Source organism: Bradysia coprophila, unplaced genomic scaffold (assembly GCF_014529535.1).
Source record: "Bradysia coprophila strain Holo2 unplaced genomic scaffold, BU_Bcop_v1 contig_350, whole genome shotgun sequence".
NCBI lineage: Eukaryota > Metazoa > Arthropoda > Insecta > Diptera > Sciaridae > Bradysia > Bradysia coprophila.
Window position 1 is genome coordinate 899,021 of NW_023503608.1, and position 14,752 is coordinate 913,772.

The window sequence follows — 14,752 nt, forward strand, 5'->3', positions numbered from 1 at the left end:
CGATAAAACGGATTAACAAAATATTCCTACCAGCAGACAAATATTAATTACGTCTATGGGCACGTATCACTAAAACTTAATTGAAGTGAATAATTAGGCTTATCCGTGTATATAGTAAAGGTTAATTGAATGTACATGAAACAACCAACAATGCAACGAATACAAGATTGGCATAGTCTTAATGTTCATAGACTTTGAGAAAGCTGTCGATTCAGTGGAAACATGGTCAATATTGGACTCATTAGACGAATGTAGAGTGGACTCAAGGTACTCTACTTCAATTCGATATATATACGAACACGCTACGTCCTGCATAAAACTACACGAGAACACTGCCAAATTCAAGCTCAGACGAGGTGTAAGACAAGGTTACACCATCTCACCGAAGTTATTCACAGCAACTCTGGAGAGTGTTTTCAAGAAATTAGACTGGAGTGAAATCAGAATTAGAGGAAGAAAAATCTTTATTCAAAAAAACAAAGTGTGCTGCCCTCTTAGAGAAGGTATCTGTGCAACCCCCGTTTCGCAGAGACAGATTGACAAATCAATGGATTAAGCAGCAAACAAAAGTCATTGATGTCATGCAAAGAATAGCATCCCTAAAATGAAGCTCAATTCACTCAATATTTTGGTAAGGAAAATATAAGGTTTGAACGCCATCCTTTTGGTTTCAGTCCTATTTTCCGTAAATTCAAACTCATTTTTGTGTTCGCATGAATCTGAAATACATTATAAATTCGAGCTCAAAACAGATAAAATATTCGAAAAAAAAAACAATGAACAGATTTGAGCAGAGATTTGTTTTGTTCTTCCCTTACGCTCCACATTTATGGCTGGAAAACTATTACATTACTATGATTCGATTGGTTGAGTGTACAAAGAATAAATCCCGCACGGAAAATCCGCGAATTTCGATAAAGGCTGTGTAACTTATAATATAGCTGTAGTTTTTATAATATAGCTGCAAGACTTATAAAAATACAGCTACTAAACGCATATTCTGTTATTGTTGGTTATTTACATGCAATATGAGTTACACAACTATATTATGGATTACAGACCTACATTATGCAACGTGGACACATTTTATAGCTAGGATCTGCATATTGTGGCTGTGTATTCTATATCATAGCTGTGTAACGCATATTTGACGTATGAAAAATAAAGCTGTGTGCTGCATATCAGAAAATGTATGGGACCTTGTATTCAAGTCATGATTCGTGCTGGTCGGACTCAATGTTAATATACAAACAAAAACTGTTCTAAAATATCTTGGCTGATTGTAATGAAGCTTGATGATCAGGTTATAGTAACACCTTTTCAATATTGTCAGATTCCGTAGAAACACAGACGAATTAGAATATCCGAAATTTCACTGCATTAGTAAACGAATTAATTAATTAGCCAAATAGTAAAAATCAAACTCGTTTCAATGCACTTTCTTTCAGAACCTAGAACAATCCTTGCAGTGCAACTCACAAAAGTAAAATATAAAAACTACAGACTTGAATGAGGCCGTGGGCCACATAATATAGCTGCAGGATTTATATTGCCGTAGCAACGCTTCGACATAAGAACATGTAAAAGCACAAGCAAAATTAGCACATCAGCAGCATATGTGATAGTCGGATTCTCAGGTTAAGCATCAATCGGCGCGGTTAGTACTTAGATGGGTGACCGCAAAATTCATGAAAGTTTGGGAAAAATTTTTATTTCTCGTGATAGATTTGAAATGTGGCTCCCAGCTATAATATAAATTACACAGCTATTTTAACTGTAGTCTTCGCAATATACATTACACAGCTATATGCCAGAAAATGGGGGTGCTAAGTCCACTTATAGCTCTCACACGCATATCAGGATTTTCCGTGCGCTATTAACTTGTTTGGAATATATCAATCACTTTTGTATGAAAATATCGCGAAAGGGAAATATTTCTCGCTGCGTTAGTTAATCTAAGGATGAAACATCACTGTTTCACTTTAGAAATCATTTATTTTTTGGACATTGTGACTGTCTGTCTAGGCAAGATAAGGTAAAGCTCTGCTAAGGAAATACGTCTGGCGTATCTCCCTAACACGAAAATTTGAAACACGTGAAAATTTTTCCAACATACAATCGCTAAACCGATCTGGTGTGCATACGTTATTTTGCACCAGCTGGTCACATACAATTCCAAATGGGACCAGCTGGTGCAAAATAACGTATGCACACCAGTTCGGTTTAGCGATTGTAGTCGTGTCACGTGTGATTCCAAATTCTCTAACAACAGTTTAAGTTAAAATGCTAAAACATTAGATTTTTAAGTTTTAAGTACCGTAAACTAAACAGTAAACTGAATAAAACGCGATGTACTTAGAATATACAACATACAAGAGTAATTTTGAGTATGAATTCCTTTAATTTATTAAAAAATTTGTGTACATTTTCTCTTTAAAAACTATGATGAATTTTCAGGTATTAATACCGGTATTTTTTGGTCAAAACCGGTATTCGGTATTGGATATTTCCGGTATAAGTACCGGCATTAATACCGGTAATGCATTCCCTACTTGGCAGCTGTCGAGTACGAGAGTACTATTTTATATGAAATAGTTTTTTTTACAGTGTTTTAAAGATATGTGGATCACTGTTAAGTTTCAGTACCCTATTTAGGGAACCCCTCATGTTTAAAGTGCGTTGACCAGAATGAAAAAGAGTACTCTATTTTGCAGCTGTAAAGTAAAGGTACCATACACTACACAGCATAAGACGACGCGACGATCATATCGCTTTTTATATTAATTGAATCCAATACTTCTGTTCAGCACACCACCGTACCGCTTATAGATTGTTAGATTTGTTCAATACTAGGCCGCGTTTTTGTACGCTTTAGTCCAGCGGTGCCGTCAAGTAGGTCCGTATAAATAAAATTTCACATGCCTTGTGTTGGTACATACATGTACACAATCCACGCTTATATTGTGTCTGACTTAGCTCGTTTTAACATATTATTATGAAAGCACGTTGTAACCTGTCGTTAACATAGATCAGACAATGCTGAAAGATAAAAAGTCATTTTTTGTATTTGATGGAAACTAAAAACATCAAATCTTTCGTGTTCATGTTGTACATTTTTCGCAACTTTGAAAACCCAATTCAAAACATTTAGTTTAGCGCCCAACGGCTCACATCTCACAAAGCCTTAGAAACTACGCTCTCATCTTTATCCTCTTTGGCACCTTTCAGTTAAATTTTTTTTGTATTGACATGTTGTGATGCGAACAGTAGAAAATCAAAATCGGAGTTGAAATCGTGGAAAAAGTCTTGGAGAAGGCAGACAAAAGTAAACTTATTGCATCCAATGACAATCCGGTCATAATTAATTTGAATTTACCCAATCAAACTCGATGATAAATGTGAATAACATCCAGTGCATCTTCTTCTTGTGATTAGCTATTTACTTGTGAGTAGTCTACCTCTATGGTGATTAGTGAGTGTTACCCCAGTGCTTAGTTCATGTGAAAAGAAATGTGATTTAAAAAATGGCTTATAAAATAACATAACATAATAACATAATATGACATTAAAAACCTTGTTGAAAACAAGACACTTGACAAGTTAAACAGACAAGATGAGAGGTTAATTATCTGTGGACAGAGGTCGGAAAACAATTTTAAAAAGATCGAAAACATCACCAATCTAAACATGGAATCTGCGGGACCACGTTCATGTCAAAAGAAGGGTACGTAAAGACCGTAAAGACAATATTTTATAATACTTTGCTATTTTAAGTAGCTTACCGCTACCGGCTTGAATAGACTTACCACTTACCTTTGTAATGCAATACCATTTCATAAGAAATTCGATCCGTTAGTAATCTGTGAAGCTAAAATTTAAAGCACTTCACGATCAGCCTGACATTAAAACCCGGAACCACTGATACCACCCAACAACCTAACCTTTTAGATATACCTTCGCGCCCTTTGAAAATGCGATTATTTCACTATAGCCTGAGCAGTCCGAGTCATCTAAAGTCTTTGGTCGATAATTTACATCATTTACATCCACGAAACGGCTTGTAATTTGTTATCGACAACGACGTCAAACCTAAGCAATTGAACCTGGATTGTATTGGTATATTTAGCAAAATGTCTGCTAAAGCCAGTAAAGTAAGAGCTTTATCATCATCATTATCATTTAAGTGTATCGGACATACACTTACAAAACAGAGTTACAAAAGAAGTAACAATGATTGGTTACAGGTCGATACGCTTGCCATTTCCAAAAGGTTACAAACTGTATGGGAATTAAAAGGCATAAGAGACAAATGCATTTTTGTTGATAAATAAAATAAATAATTGAATTGAAATGGAAACAATTGGGAAAATGCGTGTAGACAAACGATTGCATTCGTCTCTTGTGATGAGTACAAAATCGATAATGAAAAACCGAACACAATACATCATAAAAACTTCGTTTTTGTACGTACTATTGCATTGTCTTGCGATAGATCTTTATTGTTTTCAATTTGGATTAAAATGCTGTGTATCGATGGCATTTGAAAGCGACTATATATAGGATTGTACTGTTGATCAAGCTGAATGACGCAAAATTATTTTTTTTCTCTTCTCCAAGTTAATTTCAAAGATGTGAATTCTTCAATGATGCTAATCATTTGAATGACTCTAAAAAATAGAATACAATGCTAGCACAATTTGTTTAGGATTTTTTTCGTGCCAATAATTTTGATTCACTAATTAAAGTCATTTGATTATTTATTTACTAGGATTTATCGTTATTGATTTGGGTGGTTCGCTAAAATTGTTTGATGGATTACTAGCAATTTGATAATGACATTTTAAACAGCATTTCAACAGCAATTGTTTAGATCGAAACAGGTGAATTAACAATAAGAAACGCCTGTAACATTTCAACATGTTGTTGTTCTTCAGAAAGATAAATCGTTTCGTAGCGCGTGTAAATGACGGATATTATTGAGTGTCTTCACAGAAAAAAAAAGACCAGCAGTAGATACTTTGTCCGGTTAGATATGCCTAGATCGATTTCAATTGTTTGCTTTGCATTTAATTTTTACTCACAGAATAATTACCTAATGGTCAGACCAGACTATATTTGATGCATATTTAGATCGTACTGGGCCGCATGAAATTTACACTCTTTAAGTAGATTTTTCTTTGAGCCTCGCTAAAGTTTAGCATTCATCGTTCTCACAAATCCATGTGTAAATAACTTATCGAATCAGAAAATTTGAATTTTATATTGAAAACGTGATATTTTTGGTATTTTTGAAGAATAAGAAATTTTGTGATTCGACAAGTTATTTGCATAACGCTTTTCGGTATAACAAATAAAACCGCACTAAACTCGTTTTACTATGACCACTCTTCGGGCATCAGCAACAAATCTATTGAACTGATTTTTAATGTTTCATAAAAGACTATTCATTCAGGCATCTGGTTCTTCGGCACTTTTGGTATGAATGATGGAAAGTACAAACATACCGAGGCGGAGTCGAGGTCGGTAAACACACAAGAAGATTGACGTCGCCTCGGATCGGTAAATTTTACACAAGAAATACTATTTCATTCCTTTGTCCTATTGACAAGTAAGGTATTTTACTCAAGAGCGTGAGGTAAAGCTTCGCCGGCTTGAGGTAAGCACGCAAGAAGCTCGGCGGCGTAAATTTTTATACAAGAGGTACTGTTTTCATCATTTTTCCAATTGCCAAGTAAGGTATTTTAATCAAAGATATAAGGCAAAGTTATACCTCCGTGAGATAAAGTTCACTCTACATCACGTTTTTGAGTAATTGACTTTGTCGTTTATTTCCGACGTCGCATCGTTTAGGAAAAACTTGATTTATAACTTATGCAAAAGGCTTTTTTTAGCGAATTCGATTCCAGAACTCGCCTCTAGGAAAATTACTAATACTATTACTATTAATGAAAATAGTTAGATATTTTAAAGACAACAATGTAAAATCGATTGACATTTTTATGTCAGATTCATGATCATTTTAGTGATAACATAGAGTACAGTCTACGAAATAAAAATATAAAAGATCTTAATGATGGATCTAAATAGAGACAAGCTTCGGAAATAATCACTTTATTGACTCATCCCTAGGAACTACAATTTTTTTGACTACTCATCATATGAGTGAAATCAAAATTATATCATCAATAATAGTCAATATACCTCCTCATGTTCTTCCTCATTATTACTTTTCAATTAGCCTCATGTGTTTAGTGCTGAACAAGGCCAATTAAACTGTTTCTTATTTAAAAGTTTATTGGTTTACTTACAAACCATCATCGTCAGGCTTGAAGTTACAACTCATCAATAACGCAAAAGTTTACAGTCCAACAAAAACAACTTAAATTTCAATAAAATAATATTTAATTAATTTGATTACACATTTTAAGAGAATCAACGAGAATTTTCCAGTCCATATGAACGGATGAGAGTAGAAGAAAAAACACGATCATTAAATTTAATAAAAATGAGAAAAACAAAAATATTTTTTCTGAATATATCGATTAATTTGGAATAAATCATAAAATATTCTACATCCGGAATGTCTAAAGAACGTGATTTTCCAATATTTGTTTTCTATATTCATAAAACCGTCATTATTATATCATCTGTGAACGTATCGTGTATATACTGCGAATAAAACTAATCGATCGGTAAAGAACTCTTTTTTTCCTATCTACCAACGAAAAACACGTAAGGCACGCGTAATAATTCTATGATTCGCAATTGAGAAAGAGACGGACGAAACAAAAAATGAATTGGTAACCGCGTATGATCCAAGAGTCTGTGATGTATGTTTACCATCGAAATACCTTGTAAAGACCGCAGAATCCAACAAAAAAAAAATATTTACCAGTTGGAAATTCTGCAAATTTTGTTATACATACATCATTGAATCGCACTGATCACCGCTATATACACCCAAACATTGCACAAATATACAACAATTTTCGTACGTGAATTTACAGAGCGATGCTATTCCACTGATCGCCTATATAAAAGGTTGTGTTTATGAGCCGCTCTCATAGTTAGACGATCATTCGAAGCAAACGTTTCTTTAAGAATTTTTTTCTGAACATTTTGTTGTAGTACTTTGAGTGCGCGAATCCTTTTTTTGCAAATTAGTGAAAAAAATTTTGTGTGTCGGAGTGACTCGTGCGTTTTGTAATCGACAAATTTGAAATTATAAAAGAGGACTTTAAGTGAAAAGCAACGAGCTTTTGGATTTTTTTTATTGAACCTATTGAATTTTTGGATATTCCCAACAAAAAGTAAGATTTTTTTAATCTAAAATTTAAGCAATGTGAGAGATCAGACGAAAGGATTCCAGTGATTCAAATTATTTATTGTTGAAACAAAATTATGTGCCATTCATACGACTCGAAAATGAGTTACATCTTAAGTAACAATTCTTTTTGTTAAGAAGAAAAAATATTATTTTTTTTACAAAAAAAAATGTTGGTGCGAAGGTGCAATACTTAGTGATGATAAATTCAAATAATGACACAGTCATTATTCTACCGCCAACTCAATTTACAACAAAAATCCAAATTCAGTTAATGTAACGTGCGTCTATATGCAATCATCGCTCAATTTTTGTTTAAAAAAAATTGTTTGGACAAACTTCATTCATTTAGCTTTTCAATTTAATGCTTTCTTCGTTTGTTTTAGTTGACACAAAAAAAATATATTTCCATTATGAGTTCATCTATGAAGCAATTCTGAGGTGTAATTCCTAAATTTGTGAATATGATACCCACTTACTAATTGGACTATTTCGCAAAAGAATGTATCTGTAACTGTTACGAAATGTTCGCCGATTGTGTAATGCCTATTGGCTAGATGGAATGAATCCTACTCAAAATTCCTTTTCAACATTTCGGTCTTTTGTTTTAATGAATTGTTTTTAAGTTGAACGATGATGCATAGAAGATTGACAAACTCAGAGACATTTTCTAAAATTTATAATTAAGAAAATGCATTTGATTAGAGGGCTTTCAAGTAAGTAATTTGGAAGTCAAAACTTTGAATCGAACGTTGTTTCCAAAAATATCCTTTTGGCCTGTTGGAAAATTGTTTTCCCAATTTTTTTCAACTTTTCCTACATTTTCCTCAAAATATTCCTTATTTTCCCGAAAAGTGTTTTGGAAAAATATTGAAATGTTGAGAAAAATTGGATCCCAAAAATAGTTCCTGTTTTATAGAGATTGGAAATTGAGATTTCGCAAAGAATTTTATTTCTACAAAATTTCACTTCACATATTGCTTGGTTAATCAACTCTACCCAATATTTCTCAAAAGTTTTACTTTCAAAATAACTGATGACCTGTGATGCAATGAATTCGATGAATAACTAAAAGTTTATAGATTTATTTACATAGATGATTGGATTTATCTATTTATCTATTTAAATATTACACTTTCATCTTTCGTTCGCATTTAACATTTTTTCAAAACACACCGGTTCAATATTATAATAAGGAAAAGCACAAACCATCAATTCTACCATCAAATCTTTTACTGAATATTATTTTCTGAATTGAATTACTCGACCAATAAAATGCAATTAAAATTAACGACTTTTAATGTATGTATGCAAAATGTGTACGGGCTGTTGTCGGTATTATAACATATTCTTTTAATAAAAAATAAGATGCTGTGTGATTATATGTGCGAGCGAACAATTAAAAATCCATTTCAGTGTTACGTATATTTTTCGTTGTACAGTTAAAAATACGGAAAATTATTTTAAGTTCCTAAAATGATAATTTTTTGAAATTAAAATTAGTCTCAGCCGAGAGATTATTTCGTAAAATTATTTTTTTTATAAACTTAATCTTATCGCATCTTAAAAAAAAAGTATTTTCTGATGATGCACTTAACTTTAAAACAATATTTTTCTCTTAACCCATTAAATTATAATTCAAAAAAACAATTTCCACAATTTCTTCCATCGGACCAAATTCATACTCACAGAAAAATGTGCTTAATAACTGCGTATGGTACAATGAGAAATCTTAAAAACTCGATTATAAATTAAAAGCATGCCAGGGAGACAGAGGAAAAAAAAGTACAAACGAAAATTGCATCATAAAAATACACACAACCTGTTATTGATTTCAGTACCGAAATGTATAACAGTTGTAGCAGTGATAAGTTTATGCGAAATTGGTAACCGAATCAATAATTTAAAAGAGAACTGAATAAAAAAATCCGCTACCTCAATTTGTTGTTGATTTACCAAAGCACCAAAAAAAAAACATTAATCGAAAATCAACCCACTTGAAATGGTTTTTACATATAGCTTCCACGATACCATGATCCATATAACAAGCATTTCACGTTGATATCGCGACAAAAACAAAACGAAAATAAAAAAAGAAATTAATTAACTCAGAGTGTTTTTAACTCTCGGCTGATGATTGTAAATTTTTCTAAAACTCACATTTACATAAATAATGTAGGCTGCGCTTCAGAACCGTACTGATTCATTTTTTTTGCCCAATGAATGAAATTAATCAGAAAATTTTTTACTATTAATTAAACGATGACGCATTAAGTTTGTTCACCCAAAGTCAGACTACACACTGCAGTGGTTTTACCTTGGCAAAAATTATTACCAATGTGGGTTCCATTATGACGATATGGTTATTTGTTATTAATCATTCGGATATATACGATTAAACGAATATTAATATAAATGTACAATTTATGCAGTGTGATTGATGGGCTGAAAAAATACCTAGGTCAGAAGGTTAAGAGGTGATAAGACAATTATATCTTCACAACAACTCAGTTCTTTTTTCGATGAAATTCAGTTGTCTTCGAAATCGAATAGAAACTGATTAATTTCCAGTCAAAGAATGACACACACATAAAAAACAACTATTGATTGCTATCAGGAAGATAGCTGTCTGCATCTATCAATGAATCAACTTCTATTATATATGTCTTTATTCAGCGGCCTTATTTAGACAGCATAGCATTGGTATGAAAAAATTATCAATGAACTTCGTCACCCAAAATTTCTCTAGGTCTTCCGATTTAATTTTTGACAGTTTCTTGTGTGCAAAATCCGCGTATCAAATTATTCGATGAAATCGTCACCCACATTTGCATATTTTTAATATTTCGTAAGAATGATCTGTTAGTGGTTACGATTTCGCGGTCGGAGAGGGTTGCAAAATTTACAATTTTTATGAATCAATTTTGTTAACATTGAATAGGAAAACGATTTTACCTCTTAATCAATGACTACACTGCGAAATAACCTTCACAATTTTGAGGTTTACCAATTTTTTTTTTGTCATTCAAATTCTCAAATTATTAACATTTCACTCAAAACAATTTACTGAAATAATTTTTGTAAAGAAAAATTTTCTGTATGACGAAATGTGACGGTAACTGTTAAATATTCAATTTAAATTTCATTGTCACTGTCCTGTTCGTTTTTCATTTTAATCGGTTTTTTTTCAGCATGTGATTATAGGTGCACTTTTTGCTCATATAATAACCCGAAGCATAATAAATGCTTCAACTGACGATTGATTTACGATAATGAACAATGTCATGATGACGCACATAACATGTTCATGCTCATGTATGATTGTCTTCTCCAAAGCAATTAACTTGTCAAATGTGCATAAGAGAAGCATATTGAACACTCTAGTGGATGTTAGTAAGATTTCTAAATTACAAAATTAAATTTTCACGGACTCGTGTTTTCCCGTAACTCTCTTGAAAACGATAAAATTTCTGTTCTAAGATTAGAGGAAAGAAGACCTAGACACAAAGCCATTACTAAAAAAACCAACAGAATTAACGATCCTATGCGCTATGAACGGGAGAATTTTCATAAGAGTACAGGTACACACTCATAACGTACAGTATGTATAAATCAACACATGAATCTACATTCGGGTATTTTCCATTCTTTTCTTTAATTTATTGAACAGATAAATGAATAAAATTAGCTTAGCGTTTCATTTAAATGAAAAACACAAAATCTCGCTGGTAAGCAGCAGCTCTCTACTAGTATTTGTATTTGGCATTCGACCTTCCTTTGTTTCAAATTGCATAATCCTACATAATCGAATATATTATATGGCTGTTGTTGTTGTTGTTGTCGTTGATTATTTTAATATATTAATTTATTGGAATCTTTTTTCCAGTATAAATAACATTATTTTCTCAAAATCAAACGACCAGACACTGAAGACATATAGACACAAAAACGACTGCTAAAAAATGACGCGGCATAGTGTAATAATGTGTAATAAACAAAAATAAATAAATAAATAAAAATAAACAAAACAAAATATCGATTAAAGCTTCCATCAATTTAATTTCCAAAATAAACCTACATTCATTAACAATTTCGTAACACGGCCTGGCGAGAAAATAAAAATAACAAATCAACATGGTATGCATTACCATTTTACCACCGCATCAACGATGAATATAAAATTTCTTGCGGTTAAAAACACCTTTGCGTAGCACATATTCATATTGTATACATTCGGAGAGCTATATATATATATTCATACATATGACCAATGGCAAACCAATAACCGAAAAACCAATGAGCTCGGTTGTTATCTAATCGAGAGAAGAGAAGAAAAAAACATGTTTCATAATTTATTTAACCCAAAAGAAAGTAATTTCTTCTTCATATAATATTTTATTAATAAAACTAAAAGACTAAAAGTCAAATTGCGACAAAAAATAATTATATAGTCGGTCAGGCTATGGCTATTAATTTTATTCAAGCCCATATCCCAGAGGAGTGCAACAATCATTAATATACTTATATGTGTTGTATAGACGATTAACGCGTTAAAATAGTGTATAACTGAAGATTTTATTGGTGGTTATATACGAAACATATATGAAAATCGATCTTTTTTGCACAAGAGCTGGGAATTATTTCGATATATTTTTTTCCACCCGACGATATGTGCATATGAACAATTTTCATTTTGTATATCTCGTTTATTCAACAACAAAAAAAAAGCTCTCGGTTGTGTGTTGTTCCCAGTTCAATATTGAATTTATGTTTTATAGTCATGCATATTATTATCGCATTTAAGCGATAAAAAAAAACGAAATGAAAAAAAAAAACAGAGAATATTGACTTCAACACATTAATGATCAATTATCTTTAAATTATCACGTTTGATTGATGGGCTTGTTTCAATTGAACAAACGTGAAATTGATTTTGTTCGGAATATTCTATTACAATTTTTGCTTTGTTCAATTTATTTGATGAACTATACTGCTTTCAATTGTCGTTCGATGACTGTAATTTAAAAAGGTATACGTACCACGGCTATGTACACACATATATTACACAAAAGGTTTATGGATGAATTTGAATTGTAATCTATACAGTTAAAAAGCTTAAATTATTGGAAATCTATCATCGCATAATAAATGGGTTCCATTCGAAAATATTTTTTTTGTCGGCATTAAGTGGTTACGACGATCGATATACCTTTTGATGATAAAATAGAATGGGTGTTAATGGAAATCTAAGGACTACTAACGACAATCGTGAATTTTTTGAAAAACAACAATTGATTCATTCGTAACTGTACAAAATTGTGTACGATCCCATGATGGGTATGCCAAACATCTTTGGTTCCACTTCAATTACAATAAAAAAAGGAAACCAAAAAAACTGGTTTTGTGTACTTTCCACCACCTGACTCCAAAATGCACATACATGGTCGCAAGTGTGTCATCTCTCTATCGCTTAACCAAGTGATATTGTCAAAAACTTGCTCGTTATGTACTTTGTCAATAAGTTTTAAGAGTTTTTTTTTGTTGGATCGGTTGTTGTGTTTAGGTTCTGTTTACATGATACGGCCAGCAATAACAAACCGAATTAACCTGTCATTCATCTTCATCGTAAAAACCAATGGTATGGCGAATTATCTCAGCCAAGCAACGAGTCCGTATAACCTGACCAATTAATCAATTTATTGATTTTATGTAATCGAACATATTTTTTCGTCAGTGTGTTGTGTACATGAAATTTGTTTTTACATTTTTTTTCCATGGTTTTTTTTTCTCTTTACTCGTAAAATATCTGATCGACGTTGTCATACCCTTTTTTTGGGTATTATATTGCAAAAGTAGATGCGCGAATATATTTCGTCTGGTAACCACTTTTGAAAATGTTTGAATATACTTCAAAGCTCATATAATGAGTCGATAAATGTGTGTCAAAGTAATGCCAAATAATTTTTTTTTCTCAATTAGTTTTTTTTTGTCTTAAGTAAAAGTTTCGTCGCTTCGTGTATGATGTTAAGAAAATTTCATTGGTCACTTGTAACGGCAACTCTGAGTGTGGGTTGCTGAAGTGTGTTCGATTTTCGATTTAAAAAGTTTTTTTTTTATTTCTTGGGATGATCAATTGATCATTATTGTGTTGATTGTTTCTTTATGATCGGTATTTATGTCTGATAAAGATCGGTTGTCATCCCATATATGAACCGAAGCACAAAAATATTGATTTTGTGGTTGTTTGTGTACTCTTGCCAGTATCTTAATTAGAAATTGATGAATGGAATTTGACCGATACATACCATGCATAAATGCCAGTTGTATACTTTCCTATTTCAACAAAAAAAAGCCAAACTGTAAAAATAAAATGTTTACTGGTACGATGCTGTTCGTTATATAGTGGTAGCATTTCACACAGAGTTCAATTCGAATTGTCCGGTGCAAATGAAAGTGTTGCAAACGTGAATTTATTGCACAACCAAACTGTATGGTGTACAGCAATTTACAATGTTTTCTGCATAATTATCTGATGAAGCATTCCAAAGACGCTAAATAAAACAAAAATTACAACATTTACCATAAACCAATTGCAAATTATCAATTTATTGCCGATAAATTGTACCAAAATCCAGCACAAAACCATCTTATCGCAAATGAATAAACTTTTTTTTTCTTCTCGTGAACGTATACCAACGATACGATTGGTTTTAGAGCAGATGTACGTTTAAAAAACGAGCACTAAGCCCATGAAAAGAAAAAACGATCAATAAATTGTACTCTTCCGTTTTTCGATGTTATTTTCGAACGGATTGTAGTGAGACTGTGATCTCAACCAAACGTATTTCGAATGTAACAATTATAAAATCGGGACGGTGCCGCTTTGTTAATGTTTGATTTAATGGATTTACCTTCTAATGCTTGAACATTATTTTTGTCAGTTACATTCCATTGAAAGTAGTTGCAAAATTACGTCCTCTATGGTGAGGATTTATTGAAGCCATCAATCATAGCGCTTGTACATTATTGCTTGAATAAATGAAATTGAAATAAAAACTCGCATCTCGTTTCGAGAAGAATTATTGATATTTGACTTCATTATAATCACCGTTACCGGCACGATTTTTGTGTTTAATAATACTTTTGAACGAGAACTTTTCTTGTTTATTTATTAAAATTAAAAGTTTCTTGAGCCACGGCTCCTCGAAATGTTATAATTTTTATGCAATTAATTGAAATAATAATAATAATAAATTTCATTAAGTGGCAAGTCATTACCAGAAATTAAGTAGCACTCAACATGCACTTAATGGACACTTAAGCGATTAAAAGATCCACTTGAACATTTATAAGAAAGGCGGCGTGTTTCAAGTTTCACCATTGTTTCAATAGTTACAAAAGTTCATCGATTTAACATCATATTATCAT

General features: G+C 32.1%; 1 protein-coding gene across 2 annotated transcripts in view; it reads left to right on the forward strand.

The window, feature by feature from the left end:
• Window positions 1-3,216: 3,216 nt before the first annotated feature.
• The window catches only part of LOC119079962 (inactive serine protease scarface-like), a 48,699-nt gene continuing 37,163 nt past the window's right edge, over window positions 3,217-14,752 (forward strand). The window contains exon 1 of one of the 2 annotated variants that reach the window (XM_037188075.1): window positions 3,217-3,724. In XM_037188075.1, the coding sequence (XP_037043970.1) occupies window positions 3,711-3,724 (14 nt within the window). In that variant the 5' untranslated portion in view covers window positions 3,217-3,710. Of the gene's footprint in view, window positions 3,725-7,058; window positions 7,311-14,752 lie in introns of those variants that run through there. The other variant, XM_037188076.1, reaches the window with a different exon arrangement.